This window comes from Theobroma umbraticum, unplaced genomic scaffold (assembly GCF_002168275.2).
Source record: "Theobroma umbraticum cultivar Fairchild unplaced genomic scaffold, ASM216827v3 scaffold_55.0, whole genome shotgun sequence".
NCBI lineage: Eukaryota > Viridiplantae > Streptophyta > Magnoliopsida > Malvales > Malvaceae > Theobroma > Theobroma umbraticum.
In genome coordinates, this window is record NW_018397270.1 from 681,336 (window position 1) to 696,394 (window position 15,059).

General features: G+C 34.7%; 1 protein-coding gene across 2 annotated transcripts in view; it reads right to left on the reverse strand.

Moving 5' to 3' along the window:
• SAR1 (SUPPRESSOR OF AUXIN RESISTANCE1) overlaps positions 1-14,434 on the reverse strand; it is a 32,994-nt gene extending 18,560 nt beyond the window's left edge. The window contains exons 1-14 of one of the 2 annotated variants that reach the window (XM_021441206.2): positions 14,167-14,434; positions 13,712-14,085; positions 13,555-13,621; positions 12,482-12,630; positions 8,002-8,087; positions 5,907-6,011; positions 5,664-5,761; positions 5,167-5,287; positions 4,668-4,850; positions 4,375-4,567; positions 3,690-4,261; positions 581-743; positions 156-433; positions 1-61 (exon numbers count right to left, since the gene is read on the reverse strand). The exon at positions 1-61 is cut by the window's left edge and continues 127 nt beyond it. In XM_021441206.2, coding sequence (XP_021296881.1) covers positions 1-61; positions 156-433; positions 581-743; positions 3,690-4,261; positions 4,375-4,567; positions 4,668-4,850; positions 5,167-5,287; positions 5,664-5,761; positions 5,907-6,011; positions 8,002-8,087; positions 12,482-12,630; positions 13,555-13,621; positions 13,712-14,085; positions 14,167-14,357 — 2,641 coding nt within the window. In that variant the 5' untranslated portion in view covers positions 14,358-14,434. Of the gene's footprint in view, positions 62-155; positions 434-580; positions 744-3,689; positions 4,262-4,374; positions 4,568-4,667; positions 4,851-5,166; positions 5,288-5,663; positions 5,762-5,906; positions 6,012-8,001; positions 8,088-12,481; positions 12,631-13,554; positions 13,622-13,711; positions 14,086-14,166 lie in introns of those variants that run through there. The other variant, XM_021441207.2, reaches the window with a different exon arrangement.
• Between the last annotated feature and the right edge of the window lie 625 nt (positions 14,435-15,059).

Genomic DNA, 15,059 nt, shown 5'->3' on the forward strand with positions numbered 1-15,059 from the left:
CCTGAATGCTTCTGAATATCCTCTCCCCTCTTGCCTTGGCCTCAACAGTAGTAAGCAGGTACTTTGACAGGGTAAAATAAATTTCAGATAAAAATCTCCAATAATATAAATTTTTAATGTAAAAAAGTCATCATTGTAAGAAATTGATGGCAAACCTCAACAGCATCATATTGGCCATGCCTAAGAAGGACAATTGCTAATTCAGTTGAGCGCCTCAAGAAGGAAGAGGAAACTTCCCCAGTGTTTCCCCAAACAATCCAGCTGGTAAACTTCTGCACTGAACTAATAACGTCATGTGGATTAGGGAGACATCCTAAAGAAAGGCATCTCTCATATCCAGAGAAACTTTGACTATTTAGTAGAAGTAAAGAGGCTAATGTGAAATCACATTTCCCCAGTTTCTCACTCCATGATCGTTTATTGATGTTGTTATCTGAAACATTGACAAACAGGGCAACTAGCAAGTCAACTAGCAAGTAATAAGAAATTCTTCTCTTACAAATTACAATAGTGATGCTGTTATGTGGTGATAATTGCTGGTTAGCTATAGCAATTCAACCCAAAACCATAAGAAACTTACCAATCTGTAGCAATGAAAGTTGAGAACTAAAATCTTCAGTTGCAGGTGATTCTGATGGTGTTGTGCTAAAGAAGAGAATGATAAGCCACTCAGAAATAATTTCTTCAATCATTGGAACCAGCTCAAGGTGTATTCTAGATATATCATCATGCGTCATGTTAATCTGGATTGAAAAAGAACTTTCAGATATCTGAATGTTAATAAAACTCATCATTTGTTTAAAAAGCCGACAATATAAATGCATACAAATGTATATTAAGTGAAGAAACTAATAAAATTTGATTTGAGTGATTATATTTTGGGCATGTTGCATCTGCTGCTTGTCACTTGTAAAGGGAAAGACAATATGTCAAAAAAAAAAAACTGAATAAACAACTCAGCTCGTTATGCACATAATACAAGTCTAAGATTAATTTACCACTGTTAAGAATGGTGACTTTTCAACATAACAACAATACCTCTGCAGAAATATTGCTCTCAAATCTCAGAATTGCTACTGCAAAGATCCTATTAAAAGGGTGTCCAAACCAACAACCAAATACAATGTCAACATACAAGATACACAGTCTGCAACTGCTCAGAAAGGAGAAAGTTCAAGATAATAATTATGTCTGTGTAGAAATTTTCTACTCAAATCTCACATTTGCTACTGCTTAGCGTCCTCTCAAAAGTGTCTAAAGTCTAAACTAGCAACCACATACAATGTCATTTGGTAATAAATTTTAATCATCACTAATAGTAGAAACCACCAAAATTTCATTACTAAGAAAAGGCTTGACCCATCACTACTACTCTATGTGTGTGTATATTCTTTTTCTTCATGAATGAAATGGAACTCAAGCAGAAAGTTCTTCTACGGTGTATCATGGAGTATTCGAGTTAAAATAGAGAAAGAGTAGAGAAAATGTACAAGATCGGTTTTTCAATTAAGGTGCATTATGGAAGAGAAAATGAAGAGATTATATGAGCGTCAGAATTCTACCACTTTCCCTGCATTTGTTGAGGATTAAAAGAAAATGATAATTTTTAACAATAAGAAATTATGAAGTCGAAGTGTATAACGAAGATTTCATTTTCTTCTCTTATCATTTCCTCAAATTAGCTATATTCCAGTCATCTAAGTTACATCTTTTTAGTTTCTTTTTGGATTTGGAGAAGGGGGATTCGAACCCTGATCTTTGAGTAGAGGAGTCATGAAGCAACCAACAAACTAAATGCTTTGGGTGCTATTAAAATCCTTTTATGATTTGTCTCTAACAAAATAAAATGAGATATAGGGTTTGTCATACTAAAGTTCAACAGAAAGATATCAACAGCATAAAAAGTTCTTAAAAGGTTTCATTGTACCTTTGGAATAAACTTAAATTTCTTAATAGCAGCATGGATCCCCATCTCACCTTGAAGTACTAGTGTTCATTAAGCATAGTTGCTTCATCAGGCTGCAAGTGCGCCCTTAATTAGTCACATGCCAACCTTATGATTTAGGACAGCAATGAAGGAAACTTCTTTCAAAGCCGATTAAAGTTCGAATTAGTCTTTGAAGGGGTATGAAGCACATATGGATTTAGGGACTGAATTTATCCAGTGAGGATAAGTATATTGTTTAGGTGAAGTAATCGCTAGTTGATGCAGGTTTGAAAAAAGAGTTTTTTTCAAGCATGTGAAGCGGATAATTTTTAGATCTGATTTACGGTTATAGAGGGCTTAAAAGTTAAAAGCCAGAAAAAGAATCCCAAATCAACAATAATGTTACCTAAGCAAGACTTGTAGTAAAGGCTTGGTGCATGACTTTTCTTTTTAAGTTTTGCTTCAACCAAATGGATGGATTTAACCCCAAGTATCAGTTTGTACATTATGAGACTAGTGGTACATTACTACCATAGCCAATCCCTTCTCTCCTCTCATCCTCCATCCCCCTTCTCCCCTAAAAAATGTGCAAATATCACTGAAAAATTGTTAATTTCTAGGAAAATAAGAATCCGTCAATAAAGACAGAGGCCCCAACAAAAAAAGGGGGAGAGGGGTGGGATTAAAAGGACTGTCTCATTTCACCAACTAGCATTCCCTAGTCCATGCACAATATTTAGAACAAAGGTTTCCGTATAGCAAATTAGACAAAGGCAAAATGTATGAAAAAGCAACTCTCCCCAATGATGCAAAGCATTAAAATTTCTGGGCAAAAATGATAAAATATATATGAAAAACAAACCCAAAAAAAACATGTACTAACTATACGTAACAAAGTTCTTAAAACATATAGTTCATCATCAACCTCTAGTTCTATCTCTAACAAGTTACAAATCAACAATATTGCCATCTATATTCTTGTAAAATAAATATGTATATTCCTTCACGATTGAAAGCACAACTCGTTAAAAAGAAACGAAATTAAGAAATTATTGAGCCAACCAACTAAGGAACACCTTTGCTCTTTAAGAAGCTCATCTAAACCGCGCACCCCCCTACCGCCCCCCCCCCCCCCAAAAAAAAAAAAAAAAGGGACTGCACCTTGGTACAGGTGCCTCACCTAAAGGTGAAGCTCATTCACTGATTTGCACCTTGCCTAGTGCTCATGCATGTATCTTAACTATTATCCTATTTCAAGATTTATATGGAAAACAACTATGGCTACTTCAGTGTGCACCTAAAGAAATGAAAATTACTGATTTCCAAATGATTTCCTTTTCAGAACAGATGGTCCTAAAAGTTCCATCTCATTCTTTTTCTTATCTTATTCTAAAAAGGGAAAGCATTCTTTACTAAATAAAGTCTAATAAAGTTGCAATCTTTTAGGAGGATCATTATTTCTTAAACAGCAATCTCATAAACCTTTAAAAGCAGTTCATTAAGCCCCGACAGTGGGACAAACACAAAAATAGCCTCCCAGACCTCCTCTTGGATCACACAGAGAAAACCAATGTAAACTTTAAAATGATCACATATCAAGAATTCCTTCAGAAGATACATAATGAGGTAAATTCTCTTGTCTGTTGAAACTATGACTAAGTCAGAATCAAATGCACAACTGAAAAGCAGGGATGTGGATCCAATCTAATTTCTTTCATACAAATTGGTAGAGAGCAAAACACGAGAAAAAGTAACAACTGACCTGCCCACCAATGTTCATCAGATAGCTTACAAAAAGAAGAATGTCCAATGCAGACTCAAACATAACCTTTGCAATCTGGCAGGAAGCCTGGACCAAGATGGAATTGTTTAGACAAAATAATGTTTCAGCACCTGGATTCTGTGTAAATTTTTGAGGGACAAGAAACTGTAGATAGCTCTCTATGACATCCAAGACTTTTTTCCAGGAGGCAGCTTTCTTGCACAGAACATGAAGAGATAATAGCATGTCAACAGAGAATTTTCTTAGATTTTTATGATCTGTCAGTTCCCTCTCCCAAGCAACGTCAGGCCTAAGACCAGACACATGGCCTACTCCTGTCAATGAACCATATCCAGTTTCTAAAATCTTCACCAAGCGAGGAATAATCTCTTCAGATGAAATAATCTGTCTACCAACAAATGATTCATAAAAAATAAAAGAAGCTGTTTTGCCCAATTGTTGGCTAATGTTAATGACACATCTGAGCACTTCGAAAAGAATCTCGCGATCAGAACTGTCGTCAAATAAATCCAATCCAAAGCTAACAAGATCACCAAGATCTTCTGATAATCCTAGCAGAATAAGAAAGAAAGTATTTACTGAAATGGTTAAAATAAGAAAGTTGGGTTTGTAAGCCAAGTATACTTTAAATTGTAGCTCATGAACAGCAAGAGCTCTATCATACCATCAATTAGTAGCTCAGCATTTTCCAAACCACGAAACAAAGACACTGAATGTTTTCTGATTAAACCAACAGCGCCTGAGGTAGACTGTACAATCAAACCATATGGAGCATTGTTTTTACACCAGTATTCAAAATAGCGACAACAAAAATTTTTCCATCCTGGGAAGATTGATATGGGACTCTCAGCAATACTCTGACAAAAAAATTTCAAAAGTTAGAACCCACCAAGCTCTCCAGGTAACATAAGATTTGCTACAGAGGAACAAAGACTGCAACAATGAAGCAAAGAAAACCTCATGTTCAACAAGTGAAAGAATCTCCTTTTTGAGTCCATCAACACTTAAGGACTGAAACTCATTATCAGTCCAATGCTTGCGATAATCTAGAAAAGTTGCACGTAGAACTATATTTTGGTAAACCCCAGGATGGAGAAGCCTGCGTAGGAAAATTGAAGATACAAATGGCACAAAATGATCCTGCAAAATTTTGAAAAAAAAAAAGATGTCGTAAGCAGCATATCTGTGACAAACATTTATTGGAGTACAAAAACAAAAGAAACAAAAATGAAAAACAAACCAAGCACAACACAGAACTGAAAGTAGAAGTAAAACAAAAGCGATAAAATTTTTTAATACAAGAAGGGGATAACGTAAGAAGCAATGTGCTAGATTCTGACGCTGTGGACAGATATAAAAGAAAAGTGTACTAGGCAGTAGGCAGTCAATAGAACATAAATACAAAAAGCAGCTCCACCCCAAAAGTCCACCAAGAAAGCAACATAGATGGCAGCACCTTTCCAGATGAAAAAATTGAACGGGTTATCGATATAAGATCATCTGAAGTATGTTCCAAACTCTGAAACAGCTGGTCAGCAATAAATTCTTCCTGTAAAGCATAACAGCGTGCTTCTTCCCTAGCAGTAAAGTTATAGAAAAAAGTTTAGCGTAAATAGTTAGTACTGTGAAAATCCAGCAATCACCAAATTCCTAAGGGAAAACACTACAGCATCAATGTGTATATTTGTGTGTGCTTTAGCCCTATCTATGACTCTTGACTGCTTTTTGTGCTAAATGAACACCCACACACACAGGGACCACCAACTATGAAAGTTTAATCAAGAATGTAAAGCATACATATAACAGACACATCTTCAGAAACAAAATGCTTCACAAATTATAGCCACACTAAGTCTACAAATGAGTATTGCATAATCATGCAGTAGAATAAATCATCATAAAAACCATGCATTAGAGTAAAATAGATTGCTGGTTAGGCATGTGAAATCTCACGTGGTACTACTTCTGTGGAACAAGTGATGATATCCCAATCCATTGTCTTTTAATATCCAGATCTTGTCTGAAGTAAGTTTGACATCAATGCATCCCCCCTGACAAAAGATGAATAGTAAGAAATCCAGGAAATAATTAAAACTTCAACTTCAAATGAATATTAGCAAAAGATAAAATAAAATAAGCAAGGGGGGTGGGGGGTGGCGCCTTTAGGAGCAATATATGGAAAAGTCAGTTTGTTACCTCATCCACAGGAAAACTTTTTACTGAAGAGTCAACTGACAAGATCATCCTGTCCCCCGTACCATAGCAGAGACTATAAACATAAATCATCTCCATACCAACTTCCTTCAAAGTTAAGCCATGAAATTGAACAACATTGAAGCAAAGAGAGATGGCATAATAAGCTAGAAATCAAACATATCTTTCAATTAAACTCAAAATCTTTTATAAATATGTGATACAAATACTAATTCATGTTTTTAGCATCTTTCATTTTTCTTTTGTTGTGTGTGCAGTGCTTGACAAAGCTGAAATCTTCAAGATAAAACTAAAACCATAAAAGAAGAATTCATTCGACTATTGTGATGTAAGAGATCAAGTAACCTAGAAATAGTGAGACCACATGGCATCAAATGAAATGAGGAAAGTCAGTAGCCAAAATTGATAGATGTAATTGCCAGAAAATCTAGTAAGCAGCATGACGGAAGTTATATATATGTAATTGGAGGGTTTAATTGATAGGATTTGGCCGGTAATTTGTGTTGAGTTATGCTTTTAGAGGTATAAAGACTTGTGTGTGGCCAGAATTAGGAAGAATACAAGAAGTTACAGGTACTCTTCCTGTTATATGAACTGCATAAGACACTACAAAAGAAGAAACTTAAAGAAAGAAAAAGCCAAATGCGCAAGAAACAATTGCAATTTCTTTGACAAACTCAGCAAATAAATATTCTCATTAAAAACCAACTCTACTGAACTGTTTAAAAAAAAAAACAAAGATCAAAGACTTTTACGAATCTGATTGGACTAGAATTCTTAAAATCATTAGATCTAGGGAAAACACCCAACTCAAATAAGCTAATGGCCACAATAAGTACCTAATACTTTAACTATATTCTAAAAAACAAGCAAGACCACAGTCCCCAAAAATGCTCGTCTCTTTCGCATTGGATCTTACAATTCACCTTCTGACTCATTCCTTCAGTCAAGCATTCTCCGACTATCGATCAATCTATCACTCCATAACTGGCCACTCAATCATTCTTGGATTTTTGGTTATATGATAACACTCGAGATTATTATCTACTTATTGTATTTTCTCCTGCTCAGAATTTCTGTAGCAGGCTTTTTGGACATTTTCTACGATCAGAAGGACAAACTATAATGACACTGTGTTTTGTAGCAGTAATGATGAGTTAATTTTTGATCCAGGACAGTATCGCAGATTAGTTGGGAAGTTAAACTACTTGATAGTTACTCGACCAGATATCTCTTTTGCAGTGAGCGTAGTTCATAAGTTTCTTGATGCTCCATAAACCAGCCATCAATATGTAGTAGTATGCATTTTGAGGCATCTTGAGGGTGCTCCAAGACATGGTCTACTCTACAAATATCATGGCTAAACTTAGATTGACGGTTATTCTGACGCACATTGGGCTGGATGTCTGGCAGATAAGAAGTCTGTTACAGGCTATTGTATGGTAGTTGGTTGAAATTTAGTATCATGGAAGAGTAAGAAGCATACCGCTATTGCAAGATCAAGTGCTGACCTGAATCAAAGAATAAAGCCAAGGCTCATACAGTCATACCACTTGTCAACTGATTTGGGTGACAAACTCAATATAAGAGCTTCAATTTGTGGCCTATAAATGTCATAAGTGACAACCAAAGCAACCATGCACAATGCTTCCAATCCAGTGTCTCATGAACGAATTAAGCATATTGAAGTTGATTGTCACATAGTCAGAGGAAGACTTTCAAGAATGAGATTCAAACAAGTTCAGTGAAATCTATGGATCAGTTAGCAGATTTGTTTACTAAGCTTTTAGACTGTTCAAGAGAGTCTAAGATCTGTAACAAGCTAGGAGTCATAAGCACCAGCTTGAGGGAAGGTGTTATAAGGTGTATCGTGTAGTAAGTATAACATCATCTATTGTACCTTATACCTCCTAGCATAAATACAAGAGGTTAGCATAGGGTTAAGTAGCTCTCAGGTTTTCTTCCTTCTATTTCAATTGTCTACTTTAACAATAAAGTGGGAGAGAGAGAGAAATGCAATAACATATTTGCTTTGAAAGAAATTGAACAACTAATTAGTTAAATCAGAAATACATACCAAAGTTCTCTTATACAAGATGGCCAAAGGAACAATTTTTGAATCATTGTTAGATTCACCCAACCATAACCTTGTAGATGTAGTGCCTGAAATTACAAGATTGAAGAAAACATAAAAATATTTATTTTAGACCAAGAAAAAGCTCATAAATTTTAACGAAAGGCCGCAATGTTATCTTGGGTTGGCAAGCACAGCCTTCAGATGCAAATATTGGAGAGGTTATGTTTTAGAACAATTTTGATTATACCATCACATTTTGATTATTTTTTAGTAACATTTAATTGCAAAAGCTCCAAACAAATGCCAAAGAAAAAATAAACAAACAACATGAACAAAAACAGAACTCGCATCGATATATAAAATACACCATTAGAAAATAGGTTATACGCATTAGTGGAAACAAATGTGCCAGTTTTATATATGATTGGCCAGCACCCATTAAAATGTTAAGGTTTTAAAAATTACAATATAGTGATCTTTGGGGATAAAATGTAAATGCAGTTGGTCAAAGAGCTACAACAAATAAAATGAAGACCGTCAATAATCAAAGTGCATCTGGATCATCACCAGACTTAAAAGCTAACAGTTGCTATAGATATCCACTCTAATTATAAAAATAAAGAAATTAAAAAAAAAAAACCCTTAAATAGAGCTCTTTACATCTATGTCTTCACATGCAAACATATGCACAACTTGATGCTGATATGTTGCATTTGCTATAACTTTAAAACTTTAGCAAACAACTATAAATGCTTATTTTTAGACCATAAGGCATAAGATTAAATTCCAAAAAGCCCATAATCCACTCTAAAGGGCCATTTAGGAGCACAGTCAGTGCAGTGGGAAGGGCTCTCAAGCATTTGACAATTAACCAATTTATAAAAGGCGTTAAGTGTTAGGACCCTTGCATCGCCCAAGGGCAAGATGCAACAAAAAAAGCTCTCGCCCAAGTGATGCAAGGCGCTAATTTCTAAAAGATAATATACAAAAGACATGAAAATTCTATGTATTAAGTCTTAAAAGCTTGAAACATATGATTTTCTTGATAAATAATAAAGAGCTTACTCTATTACATTGCTCAATGTGTTCCAAAGATCAAGAATTATCATAACTATTGTCATCAAACAACGTTCCAAGTTTCCTTCACTTCCATCTTCAACAAAAAGTTGTGCATCAACATAATTATTTAATTTATTATTCTGGTAAATAGAGCTAACACTGTCCTTAACTATCGAAAGATATCTAACAAAAAAAATTAAAAACAAAAGATACCAAAGGACAGTTAAGTTAGGCATGCTTTTCTACACCTGATTAAAGGCACCTCGCCCAAAGGGGTGCAAGGCGCATTGCTTGATTTTCAGCTGCACCTTAGAGCCTAGGTGAATGCCTTGACAACATTTCAATTAACACAGTTGCTAGGTAGCTACACATACTTATCACAAAACCATCAATGGAGTTATTCATGGCCCAAAATTGTTCAAGTGCTTGTGGAATCTAATGCACCTCTAAACACAAGAACTCAATCCTTCTCATGTTTTACCAATGACACCACATCAATGATGTATAAAATAGAACATTAGAAAATCTTATCTTTTCACTACAAACAGTTGAATAAAACTATAGCCATCAATAGCATGGTTAGAGAAAGTCATCCTCCTTGGAAACCAAAGGTTTAAATCGCAAGTTCTTTAATAAACAAGTCCTTCTCACCCAAGGGAAATTGCCCTTGATGGTTAACATGTCATTCTTACAATAATTCAGAGGTTAAGTGTGGTCTTGGTGTTTAAGATTACTTTGGTCATTTCCCATTTTGCTAATTTTGACCTCAATTATAGTTCATTGGGTCTGGTTGTGGTTCTAATTAAGTGTAACAAGTTTCATGTGGCATTTAGCTTATCAAAGCCTGGTCATATGCCTAAATCTAACAATTTGAGGAATTCTAGCCAGATAAAGACAACTTCATAGTTGTCTCCTCATATTTCAAATCCAATACCATTTATATAATAAAAACTTATCAAAGAGGGACTAGAGAACTTGTGATAGAATGATCGATTCTTCACTTTCTTTCTTCTTCTTGCTATTGTTCTTCCCTTAATTGCTAGTCTTTTGGTTGCTGTCTGCAGCACAGTGACCTCAGCACTAAAATTAGTTTTATTAATGTCCCAAGCGATTTAAATATAATCCCCTTCATTTATCTTTCAAACCCTAAACCGTATCTAAATTTCAGGCTAAATCCCATCAAATACACCAGTTGAATACCTTTGTTAAATGCTTAACTTACTGCTGCCAGAATTCCCCGTGACTTTTTCCTTCAACTCCAACCATCTTTTGCCAACAAACCATAACATTAATCAAAAACAAATTAACTTCGAGACCCTAACTTAACTCCTATCATAGCCATGAACCTAAAAATCCCTACGTTTTTCACCCTACCCCACCATAAACCCTAAATTGGCAGGTTTTCTGGAAGCTAACCAGCATCACCTACGCAATTGAACTAAATATAATCCAACTAAAACCTTAAACGTATGTAAGTTTATTTAGACAAATCTCTTTGCAATTTACCAAATCATATATCCAATTGACGCATTGAATATGTTCCATGCTCTGTGATTGACATTCAAATCAACTTAAATAAATCTCTCAATTGTTGTCAGTTTGCCAATCTACCAAACGCAAACACACACAATAGAAAAGTAACATTTATGTTGATCAATAATGGTTAATGAAATAATCAAAGGGCAGTCCTCAATATAAAAAAAATGTGATCAGGAACTCATCTCTCCCCAATACTCTCTTCCTTCGATAATAACCCCAATATACACTTCGTTCTCATTATCTCCATAGATACTTAATTATACACTCCTTTAACCACTAAAATTAGGAAATAAATTAAAGTCAGAAAACTAGGGTGTGTTTGATAACCATTGAAAATTAGCAAACAATTTCAAATTTATATTTTCAACGATCTAAATTTATTAATGTGTTTCATAACTCAATTCTAGAAACCACTAATGGATGATTTTCAATGAAAAAGTTTTGAAAATCATAAGTAGCTAAAAGCTACTTAATGTATTAAGTCAATTTTGTTCAAGGAAGAAATTGTTATTTAATTACATTAATCTTATATTCTTTCCTTTTAACCATTTATTCTTTCCTTTTAACTATTATCAATGCAAAAAACTTAGAAAATCACATTTCCCTCTTACAACAGATTCAACAAAAAATCTATTCAACATGTAATTTTCAATACCATACCAAATAATTTTTATAATATATATTCAATACTTAAATTTTTAAAAATTAGAAATTCAATACTTAATTTTTCAGTGTTGAATTTTTTTTAGTTTATCAAACAGCACCTTAGTAATTTCCTTCTGGAAACACAAAAAGAAAAACATCAGAAAATTCTGTAACATGGTTGTAAAGAATTATCCTCCTAGTTAATTTAGAATATAGAGTAGCTCCCTCAAGACCATGGCAACGTTCACATGCAAATTAAATATCTTCAGCCTAGCAAAGCCTTATTTTTGGGCTAGTAAGGTTTCCAGTTATTGCCAGATCCTGTAGTCAGGCAGGTACAAGTTGGCATTCTCAACAGTAACCTCAGTCACTAAAATATCATTAATCACATGAGGCAAGCAATAAAATTCTTTGCACATAACACCTTTATTGGAGAACATAAAAAGCAAAAAATGTTGAACTCTTTTAGGAAAGGTCATTTCATACGATGCTGAATAAATCTACGATACCTTAAGCTTTCAAGGGCCATATGGTTTAAGATCAAAAAGTTGCTGAGACAGTGGTGTTTGGACCCAAGTCATTACAATTGGTATCAACGCATGTACCAAACCAATATGGGCTTACACACTGCGCTAGTGAGATTTTGATCCTTTGGAGTGAGCCTTAATTGCAATTGTGGCATGTGACCTTGATGAGGATATTAAAGATTTGAGTGGGTGGGATTGTGATACTGTATCTTACATCAAATGTGAATGCAATTGTTAAAATCTATATAAAGATCTAAGTCAATCACTACTAGCAATTTGAGTTTAAGTTTTTGAAGACCATGTGGTTTAAGCTCAAAAAGTTACTAGGCTAGTGGTGCTTGGACCTGGGTCGTTACAAAATTTGATTTTGAGATACTTATACATTAAAATTAGGATGTTTGATAATCAGAAAACATTTCCTCTATGGAGGAGAGTGGAGGCTACCCTATCTAATCGTTTTCTCCTAGACCAAAACTACATTGAATTAGGAGATCAAGAGAAATATTCCAGTTGCTCCCTCCTCTTCCCAAATGGCTTCCATTCAGCATTATGTTATCTTTCTAAGCTTAAAAGGAAATGGAAAGCCATTCTCCCTCAAGGAGAGAACCATTTGTTTGAAAAGTTGTAAAAAAGGAACACTTGGAGAAAAGGCATAATGGAAATTAAGATACAGTTATATAAGAAAGGAAAAGTCAAGTGGTGGATATCACCTTCAATTGCTGCTGAATGACTTAAAATTCTTGTGTGAGATGAAAGATCCCACGCTCGTAGAAACCCATCACCATGAAGCACAAATACAATTTCTTTTCCATGCATCTCTGTTATTATTAAATCCTGCACAGCTCCTACAGCCCTCCCCCTGCACAACATATCAACAAAATTCATTTATATTGGAAGAAAAAAACAATGATATGATACCAAAATCAATAAAATCAAGCATAATAGTCAAAACATGATTTTAACCTTTTCCATTAATGTTGCAATATGAGTCAGGTCAAATGTACCCCAATTCCTCATAGGACTATCATATGTTCCATATAAATAGCACATGTACTTGTGGAAACTAACTCAAAAAAGTGAGAATTTTATTACACTAGTAAAAACTTTTCTCTCCTAAACTCTCTCTAGCCTAATCCATGGGTATCGACCAAAAACCCTAGGACTTGGAATGTGAAAGTTTGTGAACAACTCTAATAGCTGCTCCACAGACAAAGGAACAAGAAGTATATCTTTGGAGGTTTGTAAAGCAAGCATCAATGAATTAATCTTTGGAATTCAGATTGGCATTGGAGTAGCAAACCCCAAACCAACTTGTTCTGTCAAAACATAATTTTAACCTTTTCCCATTAACATGAGACAAGACACTGCAGAAACCAAATCAGCCTTGGTAAAGAAAATTAATACTATGTTTGGATTTTAGAAAAAGTGTGTGAAAGGAAAATGAGCAAGAAAAAAAATTTTAAAATGAAAGCCAGAACTCATTTATTTTATTAGTCTCAGAGTTTATCCTCTCAATTTTCCTAACACATCCAAACAAGATTAGAAAAAATTTTCCCACATATTATACTTTCAATTTTTTTTCCATTTACAACCAATGTCATTGTCCTCCACATTTCCAAGGATTCAAACACAGCCTAAAAGCACATTAGCCAATTCATACTGAATTCTCGGCAAATATAGAGAGATAAAACAAACAATAATGTTTATAAACTAAATGCATGTTACCCACATAAGTCAATGTTTGTTGCACAATGTATATAGAACTCAAATGAGGAGAAGATACCTTGACATGATACCCCACAAGCGACCTAGGCTAATTCCTGAATCATCCCGCAGCTCATGTACAAAACCTATATAGGGAAAGTCAGAGTCAGGAAGGTTTACATTGAAAAAGTAACAATAACAAAATGAAAGCAAAAGTTGTATAAAGAAGAGAATACCGGGAGCAGTTTGGTGAAGCAAGCCAAGTTGGAAGCAAGTAACAGATCCATCATTTCTCCCAAGCAAAAGGCATCCAGGTTTTGCTGCTATACAAGTAATTGGCTCATTACTATTAGAATAAGCTCGCACATCAAGCTCTGTAAGTTCGTCCCTGGAGAATATGGAAGCCAAGTCCTTGGAAAGTTTAATGAAGTAAGCAATTCCAGAGACGGTTAAGGTATAAAGCAAGTAGTGAGAGTTAGTTGGCGAGGTGCTAATAAAAGCGAAAGGAGAGAGTGGGTGACAGAAAATAAGACGGAGCCCGGAGTTGAGAGGGAATTCCTGAGAGAGCTTGAAGATTTCTAGAACATTTGATTGAGTCTTATGGATTCGCCTGTTAGATGGTGAAACTATAAGCAATTTTTTTAAAAAATAATAATAATAAACAATAAAGCTTAGGAGAAAACCGAGTTACCAAATGAGATGGAATGGACTATCCCCGTCGAAGTGAGTGGCAGAGGCGGAATCCACCGTCGGTGGAGCGAAAGTAGCGGCGCCGTCGTTGCCGCCGTTGTCAACGCGATTGAGGGATGACGGAACCGTAATGTCAATCCATTTGATGGAGTCGCTACCGATGATAGGGACCTCCATCCCCGCCACCCTCATTTTCGATTTTTCAATTTCTTCAGTTACAAATAAAACCTCCCTCTGCTCTGCTTCAGCCAGTGTGCGTACTTCTGAGCCAAGGGTTTAAGTTTAAACGACGGTCCTGCCCCTATTCTTGTCTTGTCACGTGCCGCGTCACCAACACGCCCATCCCAAATTTCTCCCGCTCCCTCTATTACTTCATACCTTTTATAATTTTTATTTTTTTTTAATACATCTAGATCTTTTCTACGGGGTTAATTAGTGTTATGCCAATAAACTCAGTTCAAGCCCTAAATTTTTAGACATCTACTAGTGTTTTGGCCCGACCTTACGTGGTGGATATTGCTATTCTATAGTATGGATCCTAATGCAAATAATATAGAAAAGATTTTAAATTTAATAAATATGAGTAATATTAACGAAGCTAAAGCAGTGACAGATCATCACCTCTTAGTTTTTAATTTTTTTATTATATATAAAATTTTATATATAATATGATTATTTTTATAATTACCATTTAATCATTTTTTATGTAAAATTCTAAATTCATCATATCAATAGTATCTAGGAATTTATATAAAATTCTATAATAAATATATCTAAAAAAAGTATTTAATATATTTATAAATGTAACTATTGGAGGAGGATTGTAAAAAGGTATTAATGTAGTTAATAACATATATCTAAAAAGTATTAATATAGTGAATAACATATATTGTT